This window comes from Balaenoptera acutorostrata, chromosome 2 (assembly GCF_949987535.1).
Source record: "Balaenoptera acutorostrata chromosome 2, mBalAcu1.1, whole genome shotgun sequence".
NCBI classification, from domain to species: domain Eukaryota; kingdom Metazoa; phylum Chordata; class Mammalia; order Artiodactyla; family Balaenopteridae; genus Balaenoptera; species Balaenoptera acutorostrata.
Window position 1 is genome coordinate 65,948,958 of NC_080065.1, and position 27,153 is coordinate 65,976,110.

Here is a 27,153-nt window from a genome sequence, read left to right on the forward strand (position 1 = left end):
GGAGGAGTGAAATCACAATAAAATCAAATCTTTAACCGCTGGATGGGTGACTCACAAACTGGAGAACAATTATACCACAGAAGACGACCCACTGGAGTGAAGGTTCTGAGCCCCACATCAGGCTTCCTAACCTGGGAGTCCGGCAATGGGAGGAGGAATTCCCAGAAAACCAGAATTTGAAGGCTAGTGGGATTTCATTGCAAGACTTCAACAGGACTGGGGGAAACAGAGACTCCACTCTTGGAGGGCACACACAAAGTAGTGTGTGTATCAGGTCCCATAGGGAAGGAGCAGTGACCCCCCCATAGGAGACTGAACCAGACCTACCTGCTAGTGTTGGAGGGTCTCCTGCAGAGGTGGGGGGTGGCTGTGGCTCACCGCAGGGACAAAGACAGTGGCAGCAGAAGTTCTGGGACGTACTCCTTGGTGTGAGCCCTCCCGGAGTCCGCCATTAGCCCCACCAAAGAGCCTGTAGCCTCCAGTGCTGGGCCGCCTCAGGCCAAACAACCAACAGGGAGGGAACTCAGCCCCACCCATCAGCAGACAAGCTGATTAAAGTTTTACTGAGCTCTGCCCACCAGAGCAACAGCCAGCTCTGCCCACCACCAGTCCCTCCCACCAGGAAGCTTACACAAGCCTCTTAGATAGCCTCATCCACCAGAGGGCAGACAGCAGAAGCAAGAAGAACTACAATCCTGCAGCCTATGGAATGAAAACCACATTCACATAGACAAAATGAAAAGGCAGAGGACTATGTATCAGATGAAGGAACAAGATAAAACCCCAGAAAAACAACCAAATGAAGTGGAGATAGGCAACCTTCCAGAAAAAGAATTCAGAATGATGATAGTGATGATGATCCAGGACCTCGGAAAAAGAATGGAGGCAAAGATCAAGAAGATGCAAGAAATGTTTAACAAAGACCTAGAAGAATTAAAGAACAAACACCTAGAAGAATTAAAGAACAAACAAGCAGAGATGAACAATACAATAACTGAAATGAAAAATAAGCTAGAAGGAATCAATAGCAGAATGACTGATGCAGAAGAACGGATAAATGACCTGGAAGAAAGAATGGTGGAATTCACTGCTGCAGAACAGAATAAAGAAAAAAGAATGAAATGAAGACAGCCTAAGAGACCTCTGGGACAACATTAAATGCACCAACATTTGCATTATAGGGGTCCCACAAGGAGAAGAGAGAGAGAAAGGACTCGAGAAAATATTTGAAGAGATTATAGTCAAAAAATTCCCTAACATGGGAAAGGAAATAGCCACCCAACTCCAGGAAGCGCAGAGTCCCAGGCAGGATAAATCCAAGGAGAAACACACCAAGACACATAGTAATCAAATTGACAAGAATTAAAAACAAAGAAAAATTACTGAAAGCAACAAGGGAAAAATGACAACATACAAGGGAATCCCATAAGGTTAATAGCTGATTTCTCAGCAGAAATGCTACAAGTCAGAAAGGAATGGCACGATATATTTAAAGTGATGAAAGGGAAGAACCTACAACGAAGATTGCTCTACCCGGCAAGGATCTCATTCAGATTTGACAGAGAAATCAAAAGATTTCTTTACAGACAAGCAAAAGCTAAGAGAATTCAGCACCACCAAACCAGCTCAAAAACAAATGCTAAAGGAACTTCTCTAAGTGGGAAACACAAAAGAAGAAAAGGACCTACAAAAACAAACCCATAACAATTAAGAAAATGGTAATAGGAACATACAAATTGATAATTACCTTAAATGTGAATGGATTAAATGTTCCAACAAAAAGACACAGGTTCGCTGAATGGATACGAAAACAAGACCCATATATATGCTGTCTACAAGAGACCCATTTCAGACCTAGGGACGCATACAGACTGAAAGTGAGGGGATAGAAAAAGATATTCCATGCAAATGGAAATCAAAAGAAAGCTGGAGTAGCAATACTCATATCAGATAAAATAGACTTTAAAATAAAGAATGTTACAAGAGACAAGGAAGGACACTACACAATGATCAAGGGGTCAATCCAAGAAGAAGATATAACAATTATAAATATATATGCACCCAACATAGGAGCACCTCAATACATAAGGCAAATGCTAAAAGCTATAAAAGAGGAAATCGACAGTAACACAATAACACCTCACTTACACCAATGGACAGATCATCCAGACAGAATATTAATCAGGAAACAAAAGCTTTAAATGACACAATAGACCACGTAGATTTAATTGACATTTATAGGACATTCCATCCAAAAACAGCAGATTACACTTTCTTCTCAAGTGCACATGGAACATTCTCCAGGATAGATCACATCTTGGGTCACAAATCAAGCCTCGGTAAATTTAAGAAAATTGAAATCATATCAAGCACCTTTTCTGACCACAACGCTATAAGATTAGAAATCAATTACAGGGAAAAAACCGTAAAAAACACAAACACATGGAGGCTAAACGATACGTTACTAAATAACCAAGAGATGGCTGAGGAAATAAAAAATACCTAGAGACAAATGACAATGAAAACACGACGATCCAAAACTTATGGGATGCAGCAAAAGTAGTTCTAAGAGGGAAATCTAGAGCAATACAATCCTACCTCAATAAACAAGAAAAATCTCCAGTAAACAATCCAACCTTACACCTAAAGGAAGTAGAGAAAGAAGACCAAACAAAACCCAAAGTCAGCAGAAGGAAAGAAATCATAAAGATCAGAGCAGAAATAAATGAAATAGAAACAAAGAAAACAACAGTAAAGATCAATAAAACTAAAAGCTGGTTCTTTGAAAAGATAAACAAAATTGGTAAACCTTTATCCAGACTCATCAAGAAAAAGAGGGAGAGGACTCAAATCAATAAAATTAGAAATAAAAAAGAGAAGTTACAATGGACATCGCAGAAATACAAAGCATCCTAAGAGACTACTACAAGCAACTCTATGCCAATAAAATGGACAACCTGGAGGAAATGAACAAATTCTTAGAAAAGCACAATCTTCTGAGACTGAACCAGGAAGAAATAGAAAACATGAACAGACCAATTCCAAGTAATGAAATTGAAACTGTGATTAAAAATCTTCCAACAAACAAAAGTCCAGGACCAGATGGCTTCACAGGTGAATTCTATCAAACAGTTAGAGAAGAGCTAACACCCATCCTTCTCAAACTCTTCCAAAAAATTGCAGAGGAAGGAACACTCCCAAACTCATTCTATGAGGCCACCATCACCCTGATACCAAAACCAGACAAAGATACTACAAAAAAAGAAAATTACAGATCAGTATCACTGATGAACATAGATGCAAAAATCCTCAACAGTACTAGCAAACAGAATCCAATAACGCATTAAAAGGATCATACACCATGATCAAGTGGGATTTATCCCAGGGATGCAAGGATTCTTCAATATATGCAAATCAATCAATGTGATACACCATATTAACAAACTGAAGAAGAAAAACCATATGATCATCTCAATAGATGCAGAAAAAGCTTTTGACAAAATTCAACACCTATTTATGATAAAAACTCTCCAGAAAGGGGGCACAGAGGGAACCTACCTCAACATAATAAAGGCCATATATGACAAACCCACAGCAAACATCATTCTCAATGGTGAGAAACTGAAAGCATCTCCTCCAAGATCAGGAACAAGACAAGAATGTCCACTCTCACCACTATTATTTAACATAGTTTTGGAAGTCCTAGCCACAGCAATCAGAGAAGAAAAATAAATAAAAGGAATACAAATTGGAAAAGAAGAAGTAAAACTGTCACTGTTTCCAGATGACCTGATACTATACATAGAGAATCCTAAAGATGCCAGGAGAAAATTACTAGAGCTAATCAATGAATTTGGTAAAGTTGCAGGATACACAATTAATGCACAGAAATCTCTTCCATTACTATACACTAACAACAAAAGATCAGAAAGACAAATTAAGGAAACAATCCCATTCACCACTGCAATAAAAAGAATAAAATACCTAGGAATAAACCTACCTAAGGAGGTAAAAGACCCGTACTCAGAAAAGTATAAGACACTGATGAAAGAAATCAAAGATGACACAAACAGATGAAGAGAAACACCATGTCCTTGGATTGGAAAAATCAATATTGTGAAAATGACTATACTACACAAAGCAATCTACAGATTCACTTCAATCCCTATCAAATTACCAATGGCATTTTTTACAGAACTAGGACAAAAAATCTTAAAATTTGTATGGGGACGCAAAAGACCCCAAATAGACAAAGCAATCTTGAGGGAAAAACACGGACCTGGAGGAATCAGACTCCCTGACTTCAGACTATACTACAAAGCTACAGTAATCAAGACAATATGGTACTGGCACAAAAACAGAAATATAGATCAATGGAACAGGATAGAAAGCCCAGAGATAAACCTACGCACCTATGGTCAACTAATCTATGACAAAGGAGGCAAGGATATACAATGGAGAAAAGATAGTCTCTTCAATAAGTGGTGCTGGGAAAACTGGAAAGCTACATGTAAAAGAATGAAATTAGAACACTCCCTAACACCATACACAAAAATAAACTCAAAGTGGATAAAAGACCTAAATGTAAGACCGGACACTATAAAACTCTTAGAGGAAAACATAGGAAGAACACTCTTTGACATAAATCACAGTAAGATCTTTTTTGACCCACCTCCTAGAGTAATGGAAATAAAAATAAACAAATGGGACCTAACGAAACTTAAGAGCTTTTGCACAGCAAAGGAAACCGTAAATAAGACGAAAAGACAACCCTCAAAATGGGAGAAAATATTTGCAAATGAATCAATGGACAAAGGATTAATCTCCAAAATATATAAACAGCTCATGCAGCTCAATTAAAAAAACAAACAACCCAATCAAAAAATGGGCAGAAGACCTAAATAGACATTTCTCCAAAGAAGACATACAGATGGACAAGAGGCACATGAAAAGCTGCTCAGCATCACTAATTATTACAGAAATGCACATCAAAACTACAATGAGGTATCACCTCATACTGGTTAGAATGGGCATCATTAGAAAATCCACAAACAACAAATGCTGGGGATGGTGTAGAGAAAAGGGAACCCTCTTGCACTGTTGGTGGGAATGTAAATTGATACAGCCACTATGGAGAACAGTATGGAGGGTCCTTAAAAAACTAAAAATAAAATTACCATATCACTCAGCAATCCCAGTACTGGGCATATACCCAGAGAAAACCATAATTCAAAAAGACACATGCACCCCAATATTCATTGCAGCACTATTTACAATAGCCAGGACGTGGAAGCAACCTAAATGCCCATTGACAGATGAATGGATAAAGAAGTTGTGGTACATATACACAATGGAATATTACTCAGCCATAAAAAGGAATGAAACTGGGTCATTTATAGAGACGTGGATGGACCTAGAGACTGTGAAATAAGAGTGAAGTAAGTCAGAAAGAGAAAAACAAATATCGTATATTACCGCATATATGTGGAATATAGAAAAATGGTACAGGTGAACCAGTTTGCAATGCAGAAATAGAGACAGAGATGTAGAGAACAAACGTATAGACACCAAGGGGGGAAAGCTGCGGGGGGTTGGGGGTGGTGGTGTGATGAATTGGGAGATGGGGATTGACATGTATACACTAATATGTATAAAATGGATGACTAATAAGAACCTGCTGTACAAAAAAAAATTAAATTAAAAAAGTATAAAACAATGTCACTCTTCTCGTGTAATTCTCTTGTTTTGGAAAATACAGTTATTTTCCCCAAGTTATTTACATTAATATGTAATGGAATTATTATTGCTATTTTTCGATGAATAAAAATATTTTAAAATTTCTATTTTAATTTCTGACGTAGTAAATTTTGAAAGGTATAACCACACAAACGTAAGCTCTATGGGGTCTTCAATTTTTAAGCGTGTACCGAGGTCCTAAAACTAAAAAGTTTGAGAAGGATGTTATGTCTGACAGTGATCATTGTTATGAGGAAAATAGAGAGGGAGATAGTGACAGGCGACTCTTTAGAGAGGATGGCAAAAGAAAGCTTCTTTGAGGAGGAGATAATTGAGCAGAAATCTGAATAAAATAAGAGAGTAAGAGAGAGCCTTGCAAAAATTTGGTGCAGAGCAATCTAGGCATAAGGAATAAGAACACAAAGGGCCTGAACTTGCTAGGTAAGTTCGAAGGCCGCATGGAAACCGGTGTGGCCCTTGTCACAGCTCCTGTGCTGAGGGATGATACTGCACCCACTGCTGGTGCACAAGGGGGGTCCTTGGTGGCTTCCCTCATTGCCTACCCAGACCCTCCCTTCCCTACAATGTTACCCCTCTCCCCCCGCCCCGATCCCTTGTCCTTGCTTAGCCAGGGAGGTAACTCTTCTCTGTAGGAAGTGGGGTGAAGTCTCACATTTAATTCTTCACCGACACCAGCTTTCCCTAGCACTCACTGGGCGCTCCTGATTTCCCTAGAATAAATGGGGCTCTGGGGACACCAAAGGTTGACAGTGCCAGTGCTCAACCCAGCCGTGACTCTCTGGCGCCTCCATCAGCTGTCAGGTGGGTAGCAAGCAATTATTAATAAATGGTAAAAACAAAATGTGTTTGCAAATGATTTACTTGCTTTTATAATTTAAAGCATAATAGCCCGAAGCTCAGAGAATTAAATCCCATCCCGGCTCTTTCACTAAGCGTACACTAAACACTCAGCAACTGTCATGGTAATACTGTAAGCATTGTCATCAATAACACATCACGCCCTCTCACCTACATCTAAATGCACTTTCTTGAGGAGATGGGGTGGCATTATACAGAACATGCACCTAAGCCTGGGCCTGCCCCCTGGAGTGGGATGTGGTGCATATGAACATCAAATGACATGTATGCTGGTTCTAATCTATGGTTCTGCTGGTGCTATTAAATACTGATTTATCACTGATCTTCTCAGATTCAAATACTGACTACTCAAACCAGACAGATTTTTGCCTCGTTTTGTTTTAAATTCATGGCAATAAACAGATACAAAGTAAACACAAAAACCCTTCAAACTCACCATCTTTTCTTTTTTAATTTATTATAAGCTACTTACTATTAAATAGTTTTCTCATAAGCTTTGACATTGTCTTGAATTTCATTTTTTTGTGTGTCTGTCCAGAGCCAATACCTTTGGAATTGTCCCTGCTGTTGCTTGATTTCACAATACCTTTCCATGCCCTCCTAAAAGAACCATGTGGAATATCTTTTTTTTTTTTTTTTTTTTTAATTTATTTATTTATTTTTGGCTGTGTTGGTTCGTTTCTGTGCGAGGACTTTCTCTAGTTGCGGCGAGCGGGGCCACTCTTCATCGCGGTGCGCAGGCCTCTCACTATCGCGGCCTCTCCGGTTGCGGAGCACAGGCTCCAGACGCGCAGGCTCAGTAGCTGTGGCTCACGGGCCCAGTTGCTCCGCGGCATGTGGGATCTTCCCAGACCAGGGCTCGAACCCGTGTCCCCTGGCATTAGCAGGCAGATTCTCAACCACTGCGCCACCAAGGAAGCCCCCATGTGGAATATCTTAAATGTTAAATTAAAGTGGGTTTATTTTGAAGGTGATAATATGTTCGCTATCTTGATTATGTGGTAATGGCTTCACAGGCATATACATATCAAAACTTATCAAATTGTATACTTGAAATACGTGTAGTTTATTGCATGTCAATTATACCTCAATGAAGCTGTTTAAAAATAAAAGTGAGTTTAAGTTTTCTATTGAGATTTTTATACCTTGCCTAGAAATAATTGGACACCTTCATTGGGATATATGCCAGATGCCCTTCATTTGCCCTCCAAATCCCCAATCTGCCTTCTGTCCTGTCTCCAGCCTGGGAAGCTGACCTACTGGGGCCAAATCAAAGGGCTCCTGCACCTTCTGGTGCTGACTGGGTTGAGCCAATGGGGAGCCCAGACTGGGATTGGAAGGAGGGAAGAGGTGAGTGGCCCTGAGCTGCCAGGCTGTCCGTATCCTGCAGGCCATCCCAAAGGCGGCCTTCTTTACAGGACTCTGTTTCTAGGTTCTGGTCACTCCTCTTTCCTTTCTTCCCCCTGGTCTAGGGGTAGTAACAGCTCCAGTGGGTTATACGCTATGCCTTGTGTTTCCCCCACACATTCATACCTTTTCAAATAGTCCCTTTGCAAATAAATCCTCCCTAAATTATCCTAATTTGAATGTGCCATCTTTTTCCAGCTGGGATCCTGAATAATAAGGATGTTACAATACCCAGGCTGGCAAAGGGAAGCATTGCTCTCTAAACATACACACGCACACACACCCACATCCCTCACATAATAGAAGGATTCTGTCCACGGTTAACGCTAGAAGTTTACTCAATAGAAAATTAATCCTGGGTTCAAAAACTTCATAATATATACTAATTGGCAACAGCAGAGGATAAAGAAGGATAATACTTTATGGAGTTCAAAAGACCCAGTGGAAATAAACGTTATGTGCAAATTTCTTTAAATGGAAAGCTCATCCATCACATGCAGAGAATGATCTCCGATCACTCTAAAGCACTGCCAAGGGATGCTGTGTGATTCACTTTTCCGAGGCCACATGGGCACCACACCAGGTGGTCAGCTGAAGCCTGCCTCTATTACCTGCAATCATACAGAGTAGGGAACATTCTTTTCAGTTCCTGAGAATTTATTCGACAGAACGTTTTTATGGCATTACTGGGGGAGGGGAAGCCAAAGTCTGGATGATGGCCAAAAACATGTTTTTGGTCTGTTCAAACACTCTTTGAAGTAAGGAAACTGTAGTGTGTAGAGAAGCAGTAAACAGGCGAATGCAGAGCTGGTTCCAGCCCAGCACTTGAGTTTAGCACAGAACTGGAGAGCCACACCATGCTTCATGGGAAAGGATGGTAACAAGGCACCAAGAAGAATCAAAAGAAAAAATAAGCGTCACTTTGGCAACCCAACAGCATCTAAAACAATTTCATTCTAACACCCATCTTCAGTGTCTGGAGAGTAGGTGTTGAATGGAGAGGTCCTATAGATAATCTATGAAAGTCCAAAGGGGCTACTCTCTTTCTTCCACATGTAGCTATCTCTTCTTCACTAAACCAAATCTTTGAAAAACAGCTTCTCCTAAGATTTTACTTGACTGTCAAGGATTCCCTCCACAAAGGCAAAAACTGATGAGAAATCCTTGTTTACACGGTTTGTTGCATGTAAAAATTTATTTGATCCTGTAAGTTATTCTGTCCCCTGTAGACCTGGAATATACTATCAGAGTGGTCTCATGAGCATAAAAGAAAAAACCACTCTCCTGGAGGGGGGAGGAGGAGGATGGCTCCCACATCAGAACCTCTTTATTTCAGCTACACTTACAACAAACTCTCCCAGGGGCCAGGTGACCCACTGCTACATACGTGGCAATGGATGCTATTTCTCTCCAAACCTCAATAGCGTTGAGATAACATCCAGGTGAACAGAGGAAGATTCTATCCTGTCAGTCTGACCTGTGCAAGATGAACTCATTGCAACCATGTATTTGTGCAATACCTCCTCCTGCAATACTTGAAAAACCAGAAAAACAGGCAGCTCTACTATTCCACTTTATACACCAGAAAGCCTAGAGGGAAGCTTCATGACCAGAACACAATCACAGAACATGCTGGTGGCTGGCCAGGAGTTCGGAACTGCCAGCCTGGGCCTGGGCCAGAACACTACAGGTTTTAACCATGGTCAAGTACCACTCAGGCCACCTTAGGGTTTATTCCCGGAGATGCCCCACAGAACAAATGGATAGTGGAGAATCTGCTCCCTTCCCCCTAAACCTTCTAGAAAGCCGTCAGCTGCCCATGCTGCTGAAGCCAAGAGCTACAGAACACACATTATGTGTGTTAGGGGCCTGGCTTTGCCATCTGGCCTGGTCCTTCAGAACTCAGGCTGCAGAACTGGCTGGTATCACTAACAGTTTTAAAGGTCTATTTATTTTGGTGTTGATTAGCAAAGAGTGTAAATGTGACTAAACCACAAAGGGATGTTGTTTGTAAAAGGAATAAACAAGGCAAAAACTGTTTTTGTGCCTTCCTCTGTTGAAATTATAAATCCAACCAAAAGCCCAAAATGAAAAGGAAGGAAAATATGGAGGAAAAAGACTTTTTAGAAAAGTGATATGCTTAAGGGAACAAAAACAGAGTTACCAGACAGAAACAGCTTATGCTCAAAGTGATTCTTGGAATAACAAACCTCAAATGTCAATCAACCAAAAAATCCCATAAGTCAATGGGTCATATTCCACTCAACCCCAAACTTATTTGCTTATTTCCCTTTTCCACTTACTTGGGAAGTAAAAAAGGTAAAGATCAGATTTTTTTTTTTTTTTTTTTTTTTTTAGTATCTTCAACACTTGCAGACTAAGGCCTCCACCTGCCCCTTCCGTTTTGGGAAAATGCTTCTGGGCTCTGGCTAGGCTTAGGAAGGACACCTGGCTTCAGCAAAACAGAAGACCCATCAGAGCAAGTCATCCCCAGGGCTCCCTGCGTTAAAACCCTGATGTGTTTGAGCAGGTGGCCGTCTTGCTTATCAGTATGGAGCTGATGCGTCCTTTACTTCTCCTCTTGAATGAGCACAGGAATAAAGACTAGCAAGTTCTTTATCTCTGGAGGCACCTACGGCCTCTGGACTACATGCTCCTCTTATCACTCACTCCTTGGATGCCTTTGCCAGGAAGTCGTATGAACACTCCTAATGACTACATCTTTCCCCAAGACTCGCCCCTTTCCTCCAACTCTTGACTCCTCTTTGCCCCACTTCTAATCTTAGAGTCCGGGGAGAGGTAACCAGGGACAAGAGACACTGAGAGGTAAGCACTTAGAGGGCTGATAAAGAATGGGCAGGCAGGATACTGAAGGCAATGAGAAAAAGCAGCAGGGAGGTGAGGGCATCCCCAGGCAGAACTGCTTCCTCTTTCACGCCACAGTATGCAATGCCCTATTCTGCCTGCAGCCGTGGGTTTTCCCTGCTCACATTCTTCAAGCAAACTTGAAGCAAAAGTCAAAAGTTACCCACAATGCTCCCGCACAGCCTCCTTCCTAGATTTCCTGTTCAAGGTTCTGCTTCAGGTGTGAGTGAAAAGGCGTGAAAGTGTCTTGTCCATTTATCAACGTGATTCAGAGAAATGTGGCGTGGGTCCCTTAAGAATGAAACCTTGGCGTCATCTTTCATTGCTTCTATCCTCTGCCAAGGTTTCAGAGTTCTGGTGGAGTGGCCCCCTCAGGTCCCAAGGTAAGAACGTTCCCAGGTGAGGACCAAAGTTACTTTACTCTTTTTTTTTCCCGGAAGGAAGTGTTTCTACTAAGGCCTACCAGTTTTGTTACCCTTTCATCTTTTTAATTTCTTAGAAAGGAAGCCAGGGCGCTAGAAATGACCTGCCAACCCTAAGCAGTTAAGACAGTGAGCTCTTTCAGGAAACGCACAGGTGTTAAAGCGCTCAGCACGTTCATTCATTTAGCTGCCCAACACCAGGTGCTTCTCCAGGTCAGAGACAAGCGAGGCAATCTCATGGAGAAGCCGGACCTGAGAACAGACAACCACGCTTAAAATGTGAACTAGGAGTGCAGAGGTGTAATGAACATTTTGTGCTGAATAAAGTCCATTTGTAAGAATAAGGAAATTCAGTATTTTCAAGTCTTTTGTTTGAACTAAAAGGGGTATACAGATTCTATTAGAAAAGCTGAAGGATTTTTATTTATTCTCCCACTCTTATAAACACCTTTATTATATGTGTTTTTTATTTTTTATTTTTTTGGCACCCCAGATGGGACACGAACTCACAATCCCTGGCTTAGGATGTGTGTGTTTTTTATTGAAATATATTTGACGTCAGCAACAGTCAGCTCTACCCACCACCAGAGCCTCCCATCAAGCCTCTTAGATAGCCTCAACCACCAGAGGGCAGACAACAGAAGCAAGAAAAACTACAATCCTGCAGCCTGTGGACCAAAAACCACAGTTACAGAAAGACAGAGAAGATGAAAAGGCAGAGGGCTATGTACCAGATGAAGGAACAAGAAAAAACCCCAGAAAAACAACTAAATGAAGTGGAGATAGGCAACCTTCCAGAAAAAGAATTCAGAATAATGATAGTGAAGATGATCCAGGACCTCGGAATAAGAATGGAGGCAAAGATTGAGAAGATGCAAGAAATGATTAACAAAGACCTAGAAGAATTAAAGAACAAACAAACAGAGATGAACAATACAATAACTGAAATGAAAACTACACTAGAAGGAATCAATAGCAGAATAACTGAGGCAGAAGAACGGATAAGTGACCTGGAAGACAGAATGGTGGAATTCACTGCTGCGGAACAGACTAAAGAAAAAAGAATAAAAAGAAATGAAGACAGCCTAAGAGACCTCTGGGACAACATTAAACGCAACAACATTCGCATTATAGGGGTCCCAGAAGGAGAAGAGAGAGAGAAAGGACCAGAGAAAATATTTGAAGAGATTATAATCGAAAACTTCCCTAACATGGGAAAGGAAATAGCCACCCAAGTCCAGGAAGCGCAGAGAGTCCCATACAGAATAAACCCAAGGAGAAACACGCCGAGACACATAGTAATCAAAGTGGCAAAAATTAAAGACAAAGAAAAATTATTGAAAGCAGCAAGGGAAAAACGACAAATAACATACAAGGGAACCCCCATAAGGTTAACAGCTGATTTCTCAGCAGAAACTCTGCAAGCCAGAAGGGAGTGGCATGAAATACTTAAAGTGATGAAAGGGAAGAACCTATAACCAAGATTACTCTACCCAGCAAGGATCTCATTTAGATTTGATGGAGAAATCAAAAGCTTTACAGACAAGCAAAAGCTAAGAGAATTCAGCACCACCAAACCAGCTCTACAACAAATGCTAAAGGAACTTCTCTAAGTGGGAAACACAAGAGAAGAAAAGGACCTACAAAAACAAACCCAAAACAATTAAGAAAATGGTCATAGGAACATACATATCGATAATTACCTTAAACGTGAATGGATTAAATGCCCCAACCAAAAGACATAGACTGGCTGAATGGATACAAAAACAAGACCCATATATATGCTGTCTACAAGAGACCCACTTCAGACCTAGGGACACATACAGACTGAAAGTGAGGGGATGGAAAAAGATATTCCATGCAAATGGAAATCAAAAGAAAGCTGGAGTAGCTATACTCATATCAGATAAAATAGACTTTAAAATAAAGAATGTTACAAGAGACAAGGAAGGACACTACATAATGATCCAGGGATCAATCCAAGAAGAAGATATAACAATTATAAATATATATGCACCCAACATAGGAGCACCTCAATACATAAGGCAACTGCTAACAGCTATAAAAGAGGAAATCGACAGTAACACAATAATAGTGGGGGACTTTAACACCTCACTTACACCAATGGACAGATCATCCAAAATGAAAATAAATAAGGAAACAGAAGCTTTAAATGACACAATAGACCAGATAGATTTAATTGATATATATAGGACATTCCATCCAAAAACGGCAGATTACACGTTCTTCTCAAGTGCACACGGAACATTCTCCAGGATAGATCACATCTTGGGTCACAAATCAAGCCTCAGTAAATTTAAGAAAATTGAAGTCATATCAAGCATCTTTTCTGACCACAACGCTATGAGATTAGAAATGAATTACAGGGAAAAAAACGTAAAAAAGACAAACACATGGAGGCTAAACAATACGTTACTAAATAACCAAGAGATCACTGAAGAAATCAAACAGGAAATAAAAAAATACCTAGAGACAAATGACAATGAAAACACGACGACCCAAAACCTATGGGATGCAGCAAAAGCGGTTCTAAGAGGGAAGTTTATAGCTATACAAGCCTACCTAAAGAAACAAGAAAAATCTCAAGTAAACAATCTAACTTTACACCTAAAGAAACTAGAGAAAGAAGAACAAACAAAACCCAAAGTTAGCAGAAGGAAAGAAATCATAAAGATCAGAGCAGAAATAAATGAAATAGAAACAAAGAAAACAATAGCAAAGATCAATAAAACTAAAAGTTGGTTCTTTGAGAAGATAAACAAAATTGATAAGCCATTAGCCAGACTCATCAAGAAAAAGAGGGAGAGGACTCAAATCAATAAAATCAGAAATGAAAAAGGAGAAGTTACAACAGACACCGCAGAAATACAAAACATCCTAAGAGACTACTACAAGCAACTTTATGCCAATAAAATGGACAACCTGGAAGAAATGGACAAATTCTTAGAAAGGTATAACCTTCCAAGACTGAATCAGGAAGAAACAGAAAATATCAACAGACCAATCACAAGTAATGAAATTGAAACTGTGATTAAAAATCTTCCAACAAACAAAAGTCCAGGACCAGATGGCTTCACAGGTGAATTCTATCAAACATTTAGAGAAGAGCTAACACCCATCCTTCTCAAACTCTTCCAAAAAATTGCAGAGGAAGGAACTCTCCCAAACTCATTCTATGAGGCCACCATCACCCTGATACCAAAACCAGACAAAGACACTACAAAAAAAGAAAATTACAGACCAATATCACTGATGAATATAGATGCAAAAATCCTCAACAAAATACTAGCAAACAGAATCCAACAACACATTAAAAGGATCATACACCACGATCAAGTGGGATTTATCCCAGGGATGCAAGGATTCTTCAATATACGCAAATCAATCAATGTGATACACCATATTAACAAATTGAAGAATAAAAACCATATGATCATCTCAATAGATGCAGAAAAAGCTTTTGACAAAATTCAACACCCATTTCTGATAAAAACTCTCCAGAAAGTGGGCATAGAGGGAACCTACCTCAACATAATAAAGGCCATATATGACAAACCCACAGCAAACATCATTCTCAATGGTGAAAAACTGAAAGCATTTCCTCTAAGATCAGGAACGAGACAAGGATGTCCACTCTCACCACTATTATTCAACATAGTTCTGGAAGTCCTAGCCACGGCAATCAGAGAAGACAAAGAAATAAAAGGAATACAAATTGGAAAAGAAGAAGTAAAACTGTCACTGTTTGCGGATGACATGATACTATACATAGAGAATCCTAAAACTGCCACCAGAAAACTGCTAGAGCTAATTAATGAATATGGTAAAGTTGCAGGTTACAAAATTAATGCACAGAAATCTCTTGCATTCCTATACACTAATGATGAAAAATCTGAAAGAGAAATTATGGAAACACTCCCATTTACCATTGCAACAAAAAGAATAAAATACCTAGGAATAAACCTACCTAGGGAGGCAAAAGACCTGTATGCAGAAAACTATAAGACACTGATGAAAGAAATTAAAGATGATACCAACAGATGGAGAGATATACCATGTTCTTGGATTGGAAGAATCAACATTGTGAAAATGAGTATACTACCCAAAGCAATCTACAGATTCAATGCAATCCCTATCAAATTACCAATGGCATTTTTTACGGAGCTAGAACAAATCATCTTAAAATTTGTATGGAGACACAAAAGACCCCGAATAGCCAAAGCAGTCTTGAGGCAAAAAAATGGAGCTGGAGGAATCAGACTCCCTGACTTCAGACTATACTACAAAGCTACAGTAATCAAGACAATATGGTACTGGCACAAAAACAGAAACATAGATCAATGGAACAAGATAGAAAGCCCAGAGATTAACCCACGCACCTATGGTCAACTAATCTATGACAAAGGAGGCAAAGATATACAATGGAGAAAAGACAGTCTCTTCAATAAGTGGTGCTGGGAAAACTGGACAGCCACATGTAAAAGAATGAAATTAGAATACTCCCTAACACCATACACAAAAATAAACTCAAAATGGATTAGAGACCTAAATATAAGACTGGACACTATAAAACTCTTAGAGGAAAACATAGGAAGAACACTCTTTGACATAAATCACAGCAAGATCTTTTTCGATCCACCTCCTAGAGTAATGGAAATAAAAACAAAAATAAACAAGTGGGACCTAATGAAACTTCAAAGCTTTTGCACAGCAAAGGAAACCATAAACAAGACGAAAAGACAACCCTCAGAATGGGAGAAAATATTTGCAAATGAATCAACGGACAAAGGATTAATCTCCAAAATATATAAACAGCTCATTCAGCTCAATATCAAAGAAACAAACACCCCAATCCAAAAATGGGCAGAAGACCTAAATAGACATTTCTCCAAAGAAGACATACAGACGGCCACGAAGCACATGAAAAGATGCTCAACATCACTAATTATTAGAGAAATGCAAATCAAAACTACAATGAGGTATCACCTCACTCCTGTTAGAATGGGCATCATCAGAAAATCTACAAACAACAAATGCTGGAGAGGGTGTGGAGAAAAGGGAACCCTCTTGCACTGTTGGTGGGAATGTAAATTGATACAGCCACTATGGAGAACAATATGGAGGCTCCTTAAAAAACTAAAAATAGAATTACCATATGACCCAGCAATCCCACTACTGGGCATATACCCAGAGAAAACCGTAATTCAAAAAGACACGTGCACCCGAATGTTCATTGCAGCACTATTTACAATAGCCAGGTCATGGAAGCAACCTAAATGCCCATCAACAGACGAATGGATAAAGAAGTTGTGGTACATATATACGATGGAATATTATTCAGCCATAAAAAGGAACGAAATTGAGTCATTTGTTGAGAAGTGGATGGATCTAGAGACTGTCATACAGAGTGAAGTAAGTCAGAAAGAGAAAAACAAATATCGTATGTTAATGCATGTATGTGGAACGTAGAAAAATGGTACAGATGAGCCAGTTTGCAGGGCAGAAGTTGAGACACAGATGTAGAGAATGGACATATGGACACCAAGGGGGGAAAACTGCGATGAGGTGGGGATGGTGATGTGCTGAATTGGGCGATTGGGATTGACATGTATACACTGATGTGTATAAAACTGATGCCTAATAAGAACCTGCAGTATAAAAAAAAAAAAAAAAAAAAAAAAAAAAGAAATATATTTGACGTAAAACATTGTATAAACTTAAGGTGTACCACATGTTAATTTGAGACATTTATACATTATGATAGGATTGCCATTGTAGTGATAATTAGCACTTCTATCATATTATATAATTATCCTTTCTTTTACAGGTTGGAATCATTAAGTTCCAGTCTCCTAGCAAGTTCAATGGTTATCATACAATATTATTGTCTGTATTCACTATGCTGTGCATTAGATCTCTAAGTCTTGTTTGCTATGTGTTGCAAGTTTGTACTCTTACACAACTGTCCTAACTCTGTCCTAACAGAGACAATGTAGTACTGGTATAGGATAAACATAAGGATAAAAATACTCACAAATCATATATCTGAAAAGGGTTTAGTATCCAGAATATACAAGGTGTTGGCAAGGAGGTGGGGAAATTAGAACCCACATACATTGTTGGTGGGAATGTAAAATGGTACAGCTGCTATGGAAACAAGTTTGGCAGTCCCTCAAAAAGTTAAACATAGAGTTGCCATATGATCTAGCATTCTACTCCTAAGTATATACCCTAGAAAACAGAAAAATATATATATATGTTCATACAAAACTTTTACATGGATGTTCACAGTGGCATTATTCATAATAGACAAAAAGTGGAACAATCCAATGTCCATCAACTGATGAACGGATAAATAAAATGTTGGTATATTCACACAATGGGATATTATTCAGCCATGAAAAGGAATAATACATATTATAACATGGATGAAAGGACATCTATTGTATGAGTCCATTTTATATGAAATGTCCAAAATAGGCAAATCCATAGAGATAGAAAGTAGATCAGTGGCTGCCAGGAACTAGGGCAAGAGGAGAATGGGGAGGAACTGCTAACGGGTTTCATCTGGGGTGATGGAAATGTTCTGAAACTAGACAGTGGTGATGGTTGCACCACCTTGTGGATATATGAAAAACCAATGACATATATTTAAAATGATTAATCTTATGGCACGTGAAATATAACTTAAAAATACATACATAGGGAAATAAGCATATCATATATTGCTGGTAAGAATGTAGATTGATACAACCTACTGAAGTACAATTTTGCAATATTTATCAAAATTACAAATGCCTCTACACTTAAACCCAGAAAATTCCTTTTCTAAGAATTTACCCTACAGATATATATTCAAACATGTGCAAAATGACATAGATACAAGGTATTGACTTCAGCATTCTCTGATATATCGAAAGGCTGGAAACAACCTGCATGTCCATCATTATGTGACTAGTTAAATAAATTATGATCTATCTATCTAACAAAATATTATACAGCCATAAAAACTAATGAGGATGCTCTTTATGTAACAATATGAAATTATTTCAAATGTTAAGTTAAAAAAAAACACAACGAGGTACAAAACACTGTGAAGAGTGTGCTACCATTCTGATCATTTTGGAATTTGTAGAAATAGGGAATCACTATGCTGTATACTAGGAACTAACATAGTGTTATAGGTCAGTTATACTCCAACAACCAAACATACACAGAAATAGAGATCAGACTTGTGGTTAGCAGAGGTGGGGGGGAGGATAGAGTGGATGAAGGTAGTCAAAAGGTACAAACTTCCAGTTATAAGATAAATAAATACTAAGGAAGTAATGTACAACATGATAAATACAATTAACACTGTTGCATGTTATATATGAGAGTTCTTAAAAGAGTGAACCCTAAGTGTTCTCATCACAGGAAAAATTTTCTCTTTTCTTTTTTATGAGATGATGGATGTTCACTAAACTTACTGTAGTCAGCATTTCATAGTGCATGTTCGTCAAGTCATTATGCTGTACACCTTAAACTTATACAGTGCTGTAGGTCAATTACATATCAATGAAATTGAAAAAAAAGAACCCCCCCCTGCCAAAAAAAAGAGTATGCTACCATTCAAATCAAAGGAGAGGGAGGAATATCTACATATATATTTGCTTGTATATGCATAAAATACTTTTGGAAGGATATATACAATTTACATAGTGTTGTTTGCCTCCAAAGATAGGTAACTGGATGCCTAAGGAACAGAATGTGTGTGTGTGTGCACACCTGTGTATAGGGAGAGATTTTGAAACTTTTGAGTTTTTAAACCATGTGAATGGATTTCCTATTCAAAATGTAAATAAAATATAGATTTTATAAAAGATTTTTAAAATAGTGAATGAATGAGTCATAAGGCTGTGGGAAGAAAACTAACGTAAGTATATAGAGACCTGAATTTTATTTCCTGGATTACCAGTAAATACTTAGCTCATGTGCTGATCAATCTCCCTCTCCCCTCCATCTAAACTCAATGAATTTTTCACCAAAGTATGCAAGTTTTAAAAGGTTCAAATGTGAGGATTCGGAACAATTAAATGTCTCAATATAAAAGGTTGAATTCACGTTCCTTTTTAAACAAGTTCCTAGCCGCGCAGCAAGCAGCTCCTGCAACTTGTAAGGCAGTGTTGGGCAAGATTAATCTCTCTTTCTACCAGTAGATGGAGATAGTAGGTAGATAATGTGCTTTTGCCAAGTTAGAAACTTGCTCTAGTGGACACAGGAAACATAGAGTCAAAAAAATTTACAGCTAGAAAGAGCCTTAGAGTTCAGCCCAACTCCCGTATTTTACACACATGGAAAATGATGTCCTTCGAGGTCAGGGTCTGAAGGCTGACATGGCAAAGACTGAAACCCACATCTCACAACTCTTAACTGGTCCTCTTCACTAAATACTCTTATAAGCTAAAAACCTAAAATTCAGCATTTATTGGGAATACAAAGTTCAATCAGTCAAAACTTGTTTATCACTTTGCGCGCTTCTAATCTAAAGTTAGATGATTGAGGAAGGTGGCACCTCTATTAAAGCATGATTGTTAGGTTCACAGATATGACTATTAAGCAGTTCTTTCAAGTACCTAATTTTGAAATAGTCAACGAATTTCCTCATTTTATTGTCTAAAATTATGCACAACACATGACTCATTTTGAAATGAAACTTCTCTCCCCATTTTCACTTTACATTTAACATAAGGAACTCCTAACTTGAAATCTAATGGGTTAATTTTTTTCATCGATATGTTTAGGAATGACCTATATGTCAAAAAATAAGAGAGATTAATTAGTAAATCCGAAGCAGCTCTTGCGATGATGTTTTTAATAATTCTGAGTAGGCAATGTAGTGCAGTAGTTATAGAGCTACTGCCTGGTTCAAATCCTGACCCACAACTTACCAGCCCTGTGACCCTGCGCAAGCTTCTTAACCCCTTCCTCAGTTTCTTTGTTATCAAATAGGGATGATAATAGTAGTACCTACTTCATCGGGTTGCTGGAAGAGTTAAATGAACTAATACATGTAAAATGCTTAGAATGGTACCAGAATATAGTATCTGAGGCCAGTGAGGCTCCTTGGCTCTCCCAGAAATACTGACTCTTTTAAAAGAGGATGCTTGCTAACCAAAGATAATTTCTAATTGAGTCTCTTGAACTCAGACAGAATAAAACAGGGGAGAAAAGCCAAGCAAAATGTTTGGGGAGGCTACACTGATTAGCCTCTACCTTTCCTTCACTTCTTAACCTCAGGGTACTCTAAATACTCGTTTTTTTGTTTTGTTTTGTTTCTTCCCAAGATGGAATGTTGGTGACTGATCAGGGGGGATGTTCGGAGGCAAAAGCAGTCCGAACAAGTTTTTGAAGTGTGGTGTTTGCTTTCCTGTTCAAGACTGTTGGAAGGGAGGAAGTTGGAGAAATGAATGGCCCTCCCACTCTTCTGCAATTTGAATTCAGTTCTCTTACTTCAGATCAAATGCAGAACCATTTGGGTAGACCTTGTCTTCCCTCTTTTCCCTTCTTTATTCAGATGCTCTTTTACTCCTACAAAGTGTCCAGTGTGACATTTGCATCAGAGCAGAGATTCCTGATTCCACGTAGCAGCCAGTTAGAATTGCGGAAAGTACTTAGGGCTGATGGTGAAGGGAACCATCCTTTACCTCTACTGCAAACCTTGACTTACTTTTCAGTCCATAGTAAAACTCTATCATTTCTGTTTCTAAAAGTCTTCAGACCACTGTGCAAATCTTTATTGCAAGTGAACCCTCCCTTCCCTTGATCTCAGGACAACATGAGGCTAGGGTTGATCTGAAAGGCTACATGAACACAGATTTGGGAGGGCAAGGTTCAGGCACACCCCTGTGACTTTCACAGTAAGGGCTCAAAGTATGGCTGTTGAATACACAGTACATACAAACACTACCTGTTTATTGTATATTTAACATGGTCATAAACACAAAATGTCAATCTTATTCAGATTAAGAAAAAAAAAGAGTCCAATTTTAGAGGCCTGAGATGACTAGTGGATGCAGGAAAGGCACAAAACCCAGTTTTACCACTTTCTGGCTGTGTGATACTGCCAACTAAAAACTGGCACTTGCCATCTGCCTCTACAAGGACTAAGCCACTGGCCACTGCAGCCGCTGACCTTCAACCCTCCTCCGAAAGGAGTTCAGGGTGGAAATCAGGAGCAAGGCACTCTGTGCTCTGGGAAAAACTGGCAGGACAGGCCTTCAGATAGATATTTTCAGGAGAAGGTTTTATCAGACCAATTCTTGCACCTCCTCCTATCTAGAAAAGCACTAAAATCATTAATGGTGACACCTGCTCCTCGTGACTAGCAGCAAGCCTCCGCCAAAACGTGTGCTTGACTGCACGCTCCCCCTTCACTAAAATCATATGCAACACTGACCTTCCCCCCTACCTCTTTGGAGCAGTTTCTCAGAGCTATCTGAAATGCTGTCTCCCAGGCTATAGCCCTCATTTTGTTCTAAATAAAATTTAATTCACAACTCCTACATTGTGCACTTTTTTCAATTAATAATTCTTAACATGTCATTGAACCTCTACAGGTTTACTGCCTAATGTGTAAAAGGGGATTAAAAATAACAGCTACCTCACAGGCTGTTTCAAGGATTAACTTTAAAAACAGTAAAGCACTATGCAAATGTTCTTGATATTCTTCGTTATCTAATGTATGCGTGCTCTCTACAAATATACTTTACTCTGTTAACTACAGAGAAGTTTTAAAAGAGATAATGAAAATGCTCAGAGGCGTTCAATACAGGTTACATCTGAAGGGAAAGTCAGCAGCCCAAGAAAAATCAACTTGGTTTTCATTCCAGGGCTGCTGAGAACTTGGAAAAATTAATCTTTGGTCGGGCAGTCCTAACCTCTGACCGCTGGGTTTACAGGAACCGAAAGCGCACCCACTGCGGGCTCTCCTTCGTTTTAACGCTCCTCCCCACCCAGCTTTCCTGGCTCCCCATCTCTCTCTGCTTCACTCCTGGGTGCCCCGCCTGCTCGCTCTCCATCCTCCCACTTCAAGACCGCTCGGCAAAGTCCACTCGCACCTTCAGCCTACTGACTCCCAGTGCCCCGCATCTGGCACTGCCCAGAAACCCCTTCACCCCGACCTTTTGAAAACGGAAGACAAGAAACACCACCCGGAGAGGTGGGGCGCCGGGGGATGAGCGGCGCCCTGGAGCCGGGCATGCGCAGAGGCCGCCGCGGGCTGCGGGCCTGAGAGAAGCAAGGACAGCGCTGCTAGGGCCAGAAGCCGCCTCTTTGGGACCCGGTTAGGGGAACCGATCCCGGCTGGCCGGCACCCGCCCAGGGCTCGGGGCCCACTTCTAAGAGGCTCGCAGGCCGGCCGGGCCGCCGGGGGCGCTGCGTACCTGGTAGCGGCCGGTGAGCAGCTGGCTCCGCGACGGCGTGCACAGCGGCTGCGTGTAGTAGTTGTCTAGCAGCACCCCGCCGGCCGCCAGCGCGTCCAGGTGCGGCGTGCGGATTTCCGAGCCGTGGAAGCCCACGTCGTTCCAGCCCAGGTCGTCCGCCAGCACGAAGACAAGGTGGGGCGGCCGGCCGGCCCCGGCGCCTGAGCCCGGCGGCGGCAGCAGCAACAGCAGCAGCAGCAGCAGCGGAAGGACGGCGGGGAGGAGCGGCCTCCGCGGCCCGGGGCCTCGGGGCAGGCTCGCCGCGCTGCGCGGGCCCATCCTGCGCCGCCCGCGGTGTCCGCGCCTGTGGCGTCCCCGGGCCCCGGGCACCGCTTATAGAAGCAGGAACTGGGCGGCCGGGGCCTGCCCCGCCCCGGCACGGGATTTCAGCCCCAGCAGGCCCGGCGCCGGAGCCTCCGCCGCCTCTGACCCGGGCCGGGGCCGGTGTGGTGGGGGAGGAGCCAGCGGAGAAGAACTCGGGCAGCCCTTGCTGCAGTGCTCCGGTGGAAACTCCGTTGATGCTTGATAGGAGCTAAGGTCTCTTATCTTTCCACCGAAGAGCTTTCCCTCGTGGCATCGTAAAAGAGGAGCAGATTTGTTCTTTGTACTAACTCTTCACAGCTTACAAAGCATATTTCACAGCCCTCATCTCTTTAAATCTCGGAGCAACCCTGGCAGCTAGGAATCACAATTATTGCCTTTTTTTTTTTTTTCCAGAATAAACAAGCTTGTAGTTGGTTGAGGCTAACCCAAACCCAGTTCCGACTCCAGATCTTGAGCTACGAAGTTTTAAAGGTCGTGAAATAATAATTTCTAGCAGAACTATTTCTAGAAAAAGAACCCAGCCTCGTGCAGGTGGGGGGGACGATGAAGAGGCAGAGGTCTGGGTGATATTTCCGATTCATTTAAGAATAGCGTACGCCTGTGAAGCCATTTCCTCTCCACTAGCAAAAAGGGGTCAAACACACACTCCGACTGCACGGTGCCCTTTTGAAGGTGCAGTTTTACTTAGGCTGCCCTGGCTCTTGATTGGCGTGCTGTGTGGCCATTGAGTAGCTTATTAGTTTGTCCGGTTCATGAGCCCTTTAAGAGCTGGCTCCCCCAGAATCAAGTAGTGAACCAAAGAAGTATAGTATCTAATTTGCCTGAAATAACCTGTGGATGGAAGGAAAAATTCCCTTAGCCACATGCTCATTGAATTGAAGTTAGCCTTATGACCAGTGTATTCCCATTGTCATCAAGACTCTGCCTACTCTGTGTCTGGAGATACACAATAACTGTTAACAGTTGTAGGGGAAGAAATTTTGCACAGCATCCTTTCACGTTATCTGCATCTGATTCTATGGGAATCGTTTTACACCTTTATAGGCTGTAGATAACCGGTAGCGATGGAAACTAATTCTTGTTTATACAAATGCAAATGAATTCTATACAGTGGAGTGGCATCCTCACCACCGCCGGAAAAAGGTTTTGCCTCCACTTACACATTTATTTAATATTCCTGATCTGGTTCTTGGATTGTCCTTTGAACTGGTGTTAACACCTTACCCGTTTTCTCATTAATGTTAAATAAAATCTTTAACATGTATTCATTTTTATATATGTATTAGGGTCACGATTTTATCTTTTTTTGAAAATTATTCTTTAATATGTGGAATGTTTCCCTCTTACATACATATAATTTTTTTTTCTTTGTATGAAGTAGATTAGTTTATGTTACATCCACTTTTCACCACTGGTGGAATCAATGAAATTTAACAGGAAAAAAATTTTTAATTTAGCATTAAAGTAAAAAAAAAATTTTTAATTTAGCATTAAAGTAAAAAAAAAAATTTTGAAGCGCTGTTTGACTCTCATTAGGTTAAGGCTTGAAAATTCCATTTAAAGACCCTGTAAGAGATCTTATAGGGCTGAGAATTTTCCACAGTGGCACTTGCACGCCCCTCTCTCTGTAACTGTTCCTCTTTAGGCTTCCTGATAGAAATCAAATTGCCAGAACAATGGCTGCTAATCTGCAGGAACAATTCCTCCTTTGACCAACTGCTCCAGAAACTACTAAACTTTCACTGAGCCTTCCCATGTCCTGAATTTTCAAATAAGAGCTTATGCAAATAGTGCTCTGGAAATGTGCACATCAGCTAATTAATTCTATTTTTTATTTATGTATTGAACACCCATGATGTGCAGTACTGGCTAGTTATTGTAAAATCTCTGAAATGGAGTTAGTCTGTTGTTTCCTAATGATTAGATTCAGATTATGGGTTTGAGCAGAAATACTGCAAAAATGATGTTGTCTTCTCAACGCTTCATGTTAAGAGGCACATGTTGATTTGCATTTGTATTTGATAACTTTGTTAAGGCCACCATTTCTCCCTGTAAAGTTACTATTTTCCCCTTGTAATTAATCATTATTTTATGGGGAGATACTCTGAGAATATGTATGTATTCTGTTATTCCTAAAACTTTTGCTTATTGGTTTTAGCACTTGCTAAAACTAATGCTTCTTGCTTCAGTCAATACTAGGATGATTGCCAAATGGTGATTTTCTAATTCTATCATTCTTTCTATAATTTATCAGCTGTCTTTCTACTGTAAGGAGGAACTTTGCATTCTTCCCCATTTGTTTATTTATTTGTATCACTCTGAACTCATAGATTATTATTTTAATCAGTATGCTATAATACTTTATTTCAGTGCTCAACTTTCCTCTGATTTGGCCAGTGGGAGCCCCTTCAGTCTGGCTCTTGTATCCTTTTGGCATGTCCTCTTTAATCTTTGAGCACTCCCTTACTTTTTGATACAACAAGATATTCTAGATTCATCTTGTACTTTTCCTTCCCTAACCCTGGAATCAGCCATTTCTCCAAAGAACCCTGATTCCTTTTAGTGGAGGATGGCTTCTAGAAACCAAGATCTGTGCTATAGGTGTACTCACTGTTACTGGGCTGTCACTGCTTGTAGGACCTCCCACTAAAGATGGAAACTAGGACTTCCCTGGTGGCGCAGTGGTTAAGAATCTGCCTGCCAATGCAAGGTACACGGGTTCAAGCCCTGGTTTGGGATGATCCCACATGCTGCGGAGCAACTCAGCCCGTGCACCACAACTACTGAGCCTGCGCTCTAGAGCCCGTGAGCCACAACTACTGAGCCTGCGTGCCACAACTACTGAGGCCCGCACACCCAGAGCCCAAGCTCCACAACAAGAGAAGCCACCGCAATGAGAAGCCCACGCACCGCAACGAAGAGTAGCCCCTGCTCACCACAACTAGAGAAAGCTCACACACAGCAATGAAGACCCAACACAGCCAAAGATAAATAAATAAATATGTATTTTTTAAAAAGATGCAAACTAGATATATGTGTACACATATACACATACATTATTTATATATATATATACACACACAATTATATAGATACATATGTATAGACATAAAACCATGAGTTCATAGTGAACACCTCCAATTCTATTTTCCTCTTTTCCATATGTGTATGGGTTGTATCAATTTTCACTATCACCAGCCATTAAAAAATACTATGCTTTTTAATTTTTGCCAATCTGATAAGAGAAATGGTATCTCAGTATAGTTTTTGTTTGTTTTTCTTTTTGTATTTCTCTTATTATGAATAAGGTTAAACATCTTTTCATATGTTGAAGGGACATTTTTACATCATTTCTCTGAATTGTCCATGTCATTCTCAATTGGGTTTTTGATCATTTTCCCCTCAGTTTTAAGAGTTCTTTCTATATTAGATATATCACCTCTTTGTGATTTATATCACAAATATTTTCTCCCAGTTTGTCAATTGTCAAATATTTTGTTAGAGTGTTTTTTGACATGCCAAAGTTATTTTTTATGTAGGCAAGTTTATCAATATTTTCTTGTTGTATTGCATATGGATTTGAGTTAGACTTTCCTTACACTAATGTTTAAGTCAAATTCACCCATATTTTTTTTTCTAGTACTTGTATGGTTTCAGTTTTTACATTTAAATCCCTGATCCATTGGCATTTATTTTTGTGTATGATGTGAGATAGGGATCTAATTTTATCTTTTTCCAAATGGTTACTCAGTTATCCTACCTCCACTCATAAAGAGAATAAAGAAGTCCATCATTGCCCCAGTGATATGAGATGCCACCTTTATCATATGCTTAATTTCCATATATACTTGGGTCTATTTCTGGGCTCTTTATTCTATTCCACTGGCCTACCTGTTGACTCATGGACTCAGTACCACACCATTTCAGTTACAGAGGCTTTACAGTATATTTTAATGAGTGATAGGGACAGTGACTCCTCAGAGCTTTTAATTTTTAATATTTTCCTAACTATTCCTGAATGTTTTTATATAAACTTT

At 40.1% G+C, this 27,153-nt stretch overlaps 1 protein-coding gene across 4 annotated transcripts in view; it reads right to left on the minus strand.

Moving 5' to 3' along the window:
- ARSB (arylsulfatase B) overlaps positions 1-23,464 on the minus strand; it is a 182,862-nt gene extending 159,398 nt beyond the window's left edge. For 2 of the 4 annotated variants that reach the window (XM_057541086.1, XM_057541088.1), the window contains exon 1: positions 22,754-23,464. In XM_057541086.1, coding sequence (XP_057397069.1) covers positions 22,754-23,071 — 318 coding nt within the window. In that variant the 5' untranslated portion in view covers positions 23,072-23,464. The remainder of the gene's footprint in view (positions 1-22,753) is intronic. The other 2 variants (XM_007175876.2, XM_057541089.1) reach the window with 2 other exon arrangements.
- Positions 23,465-27,153: the final 3,689 nt, after the last annotated feature.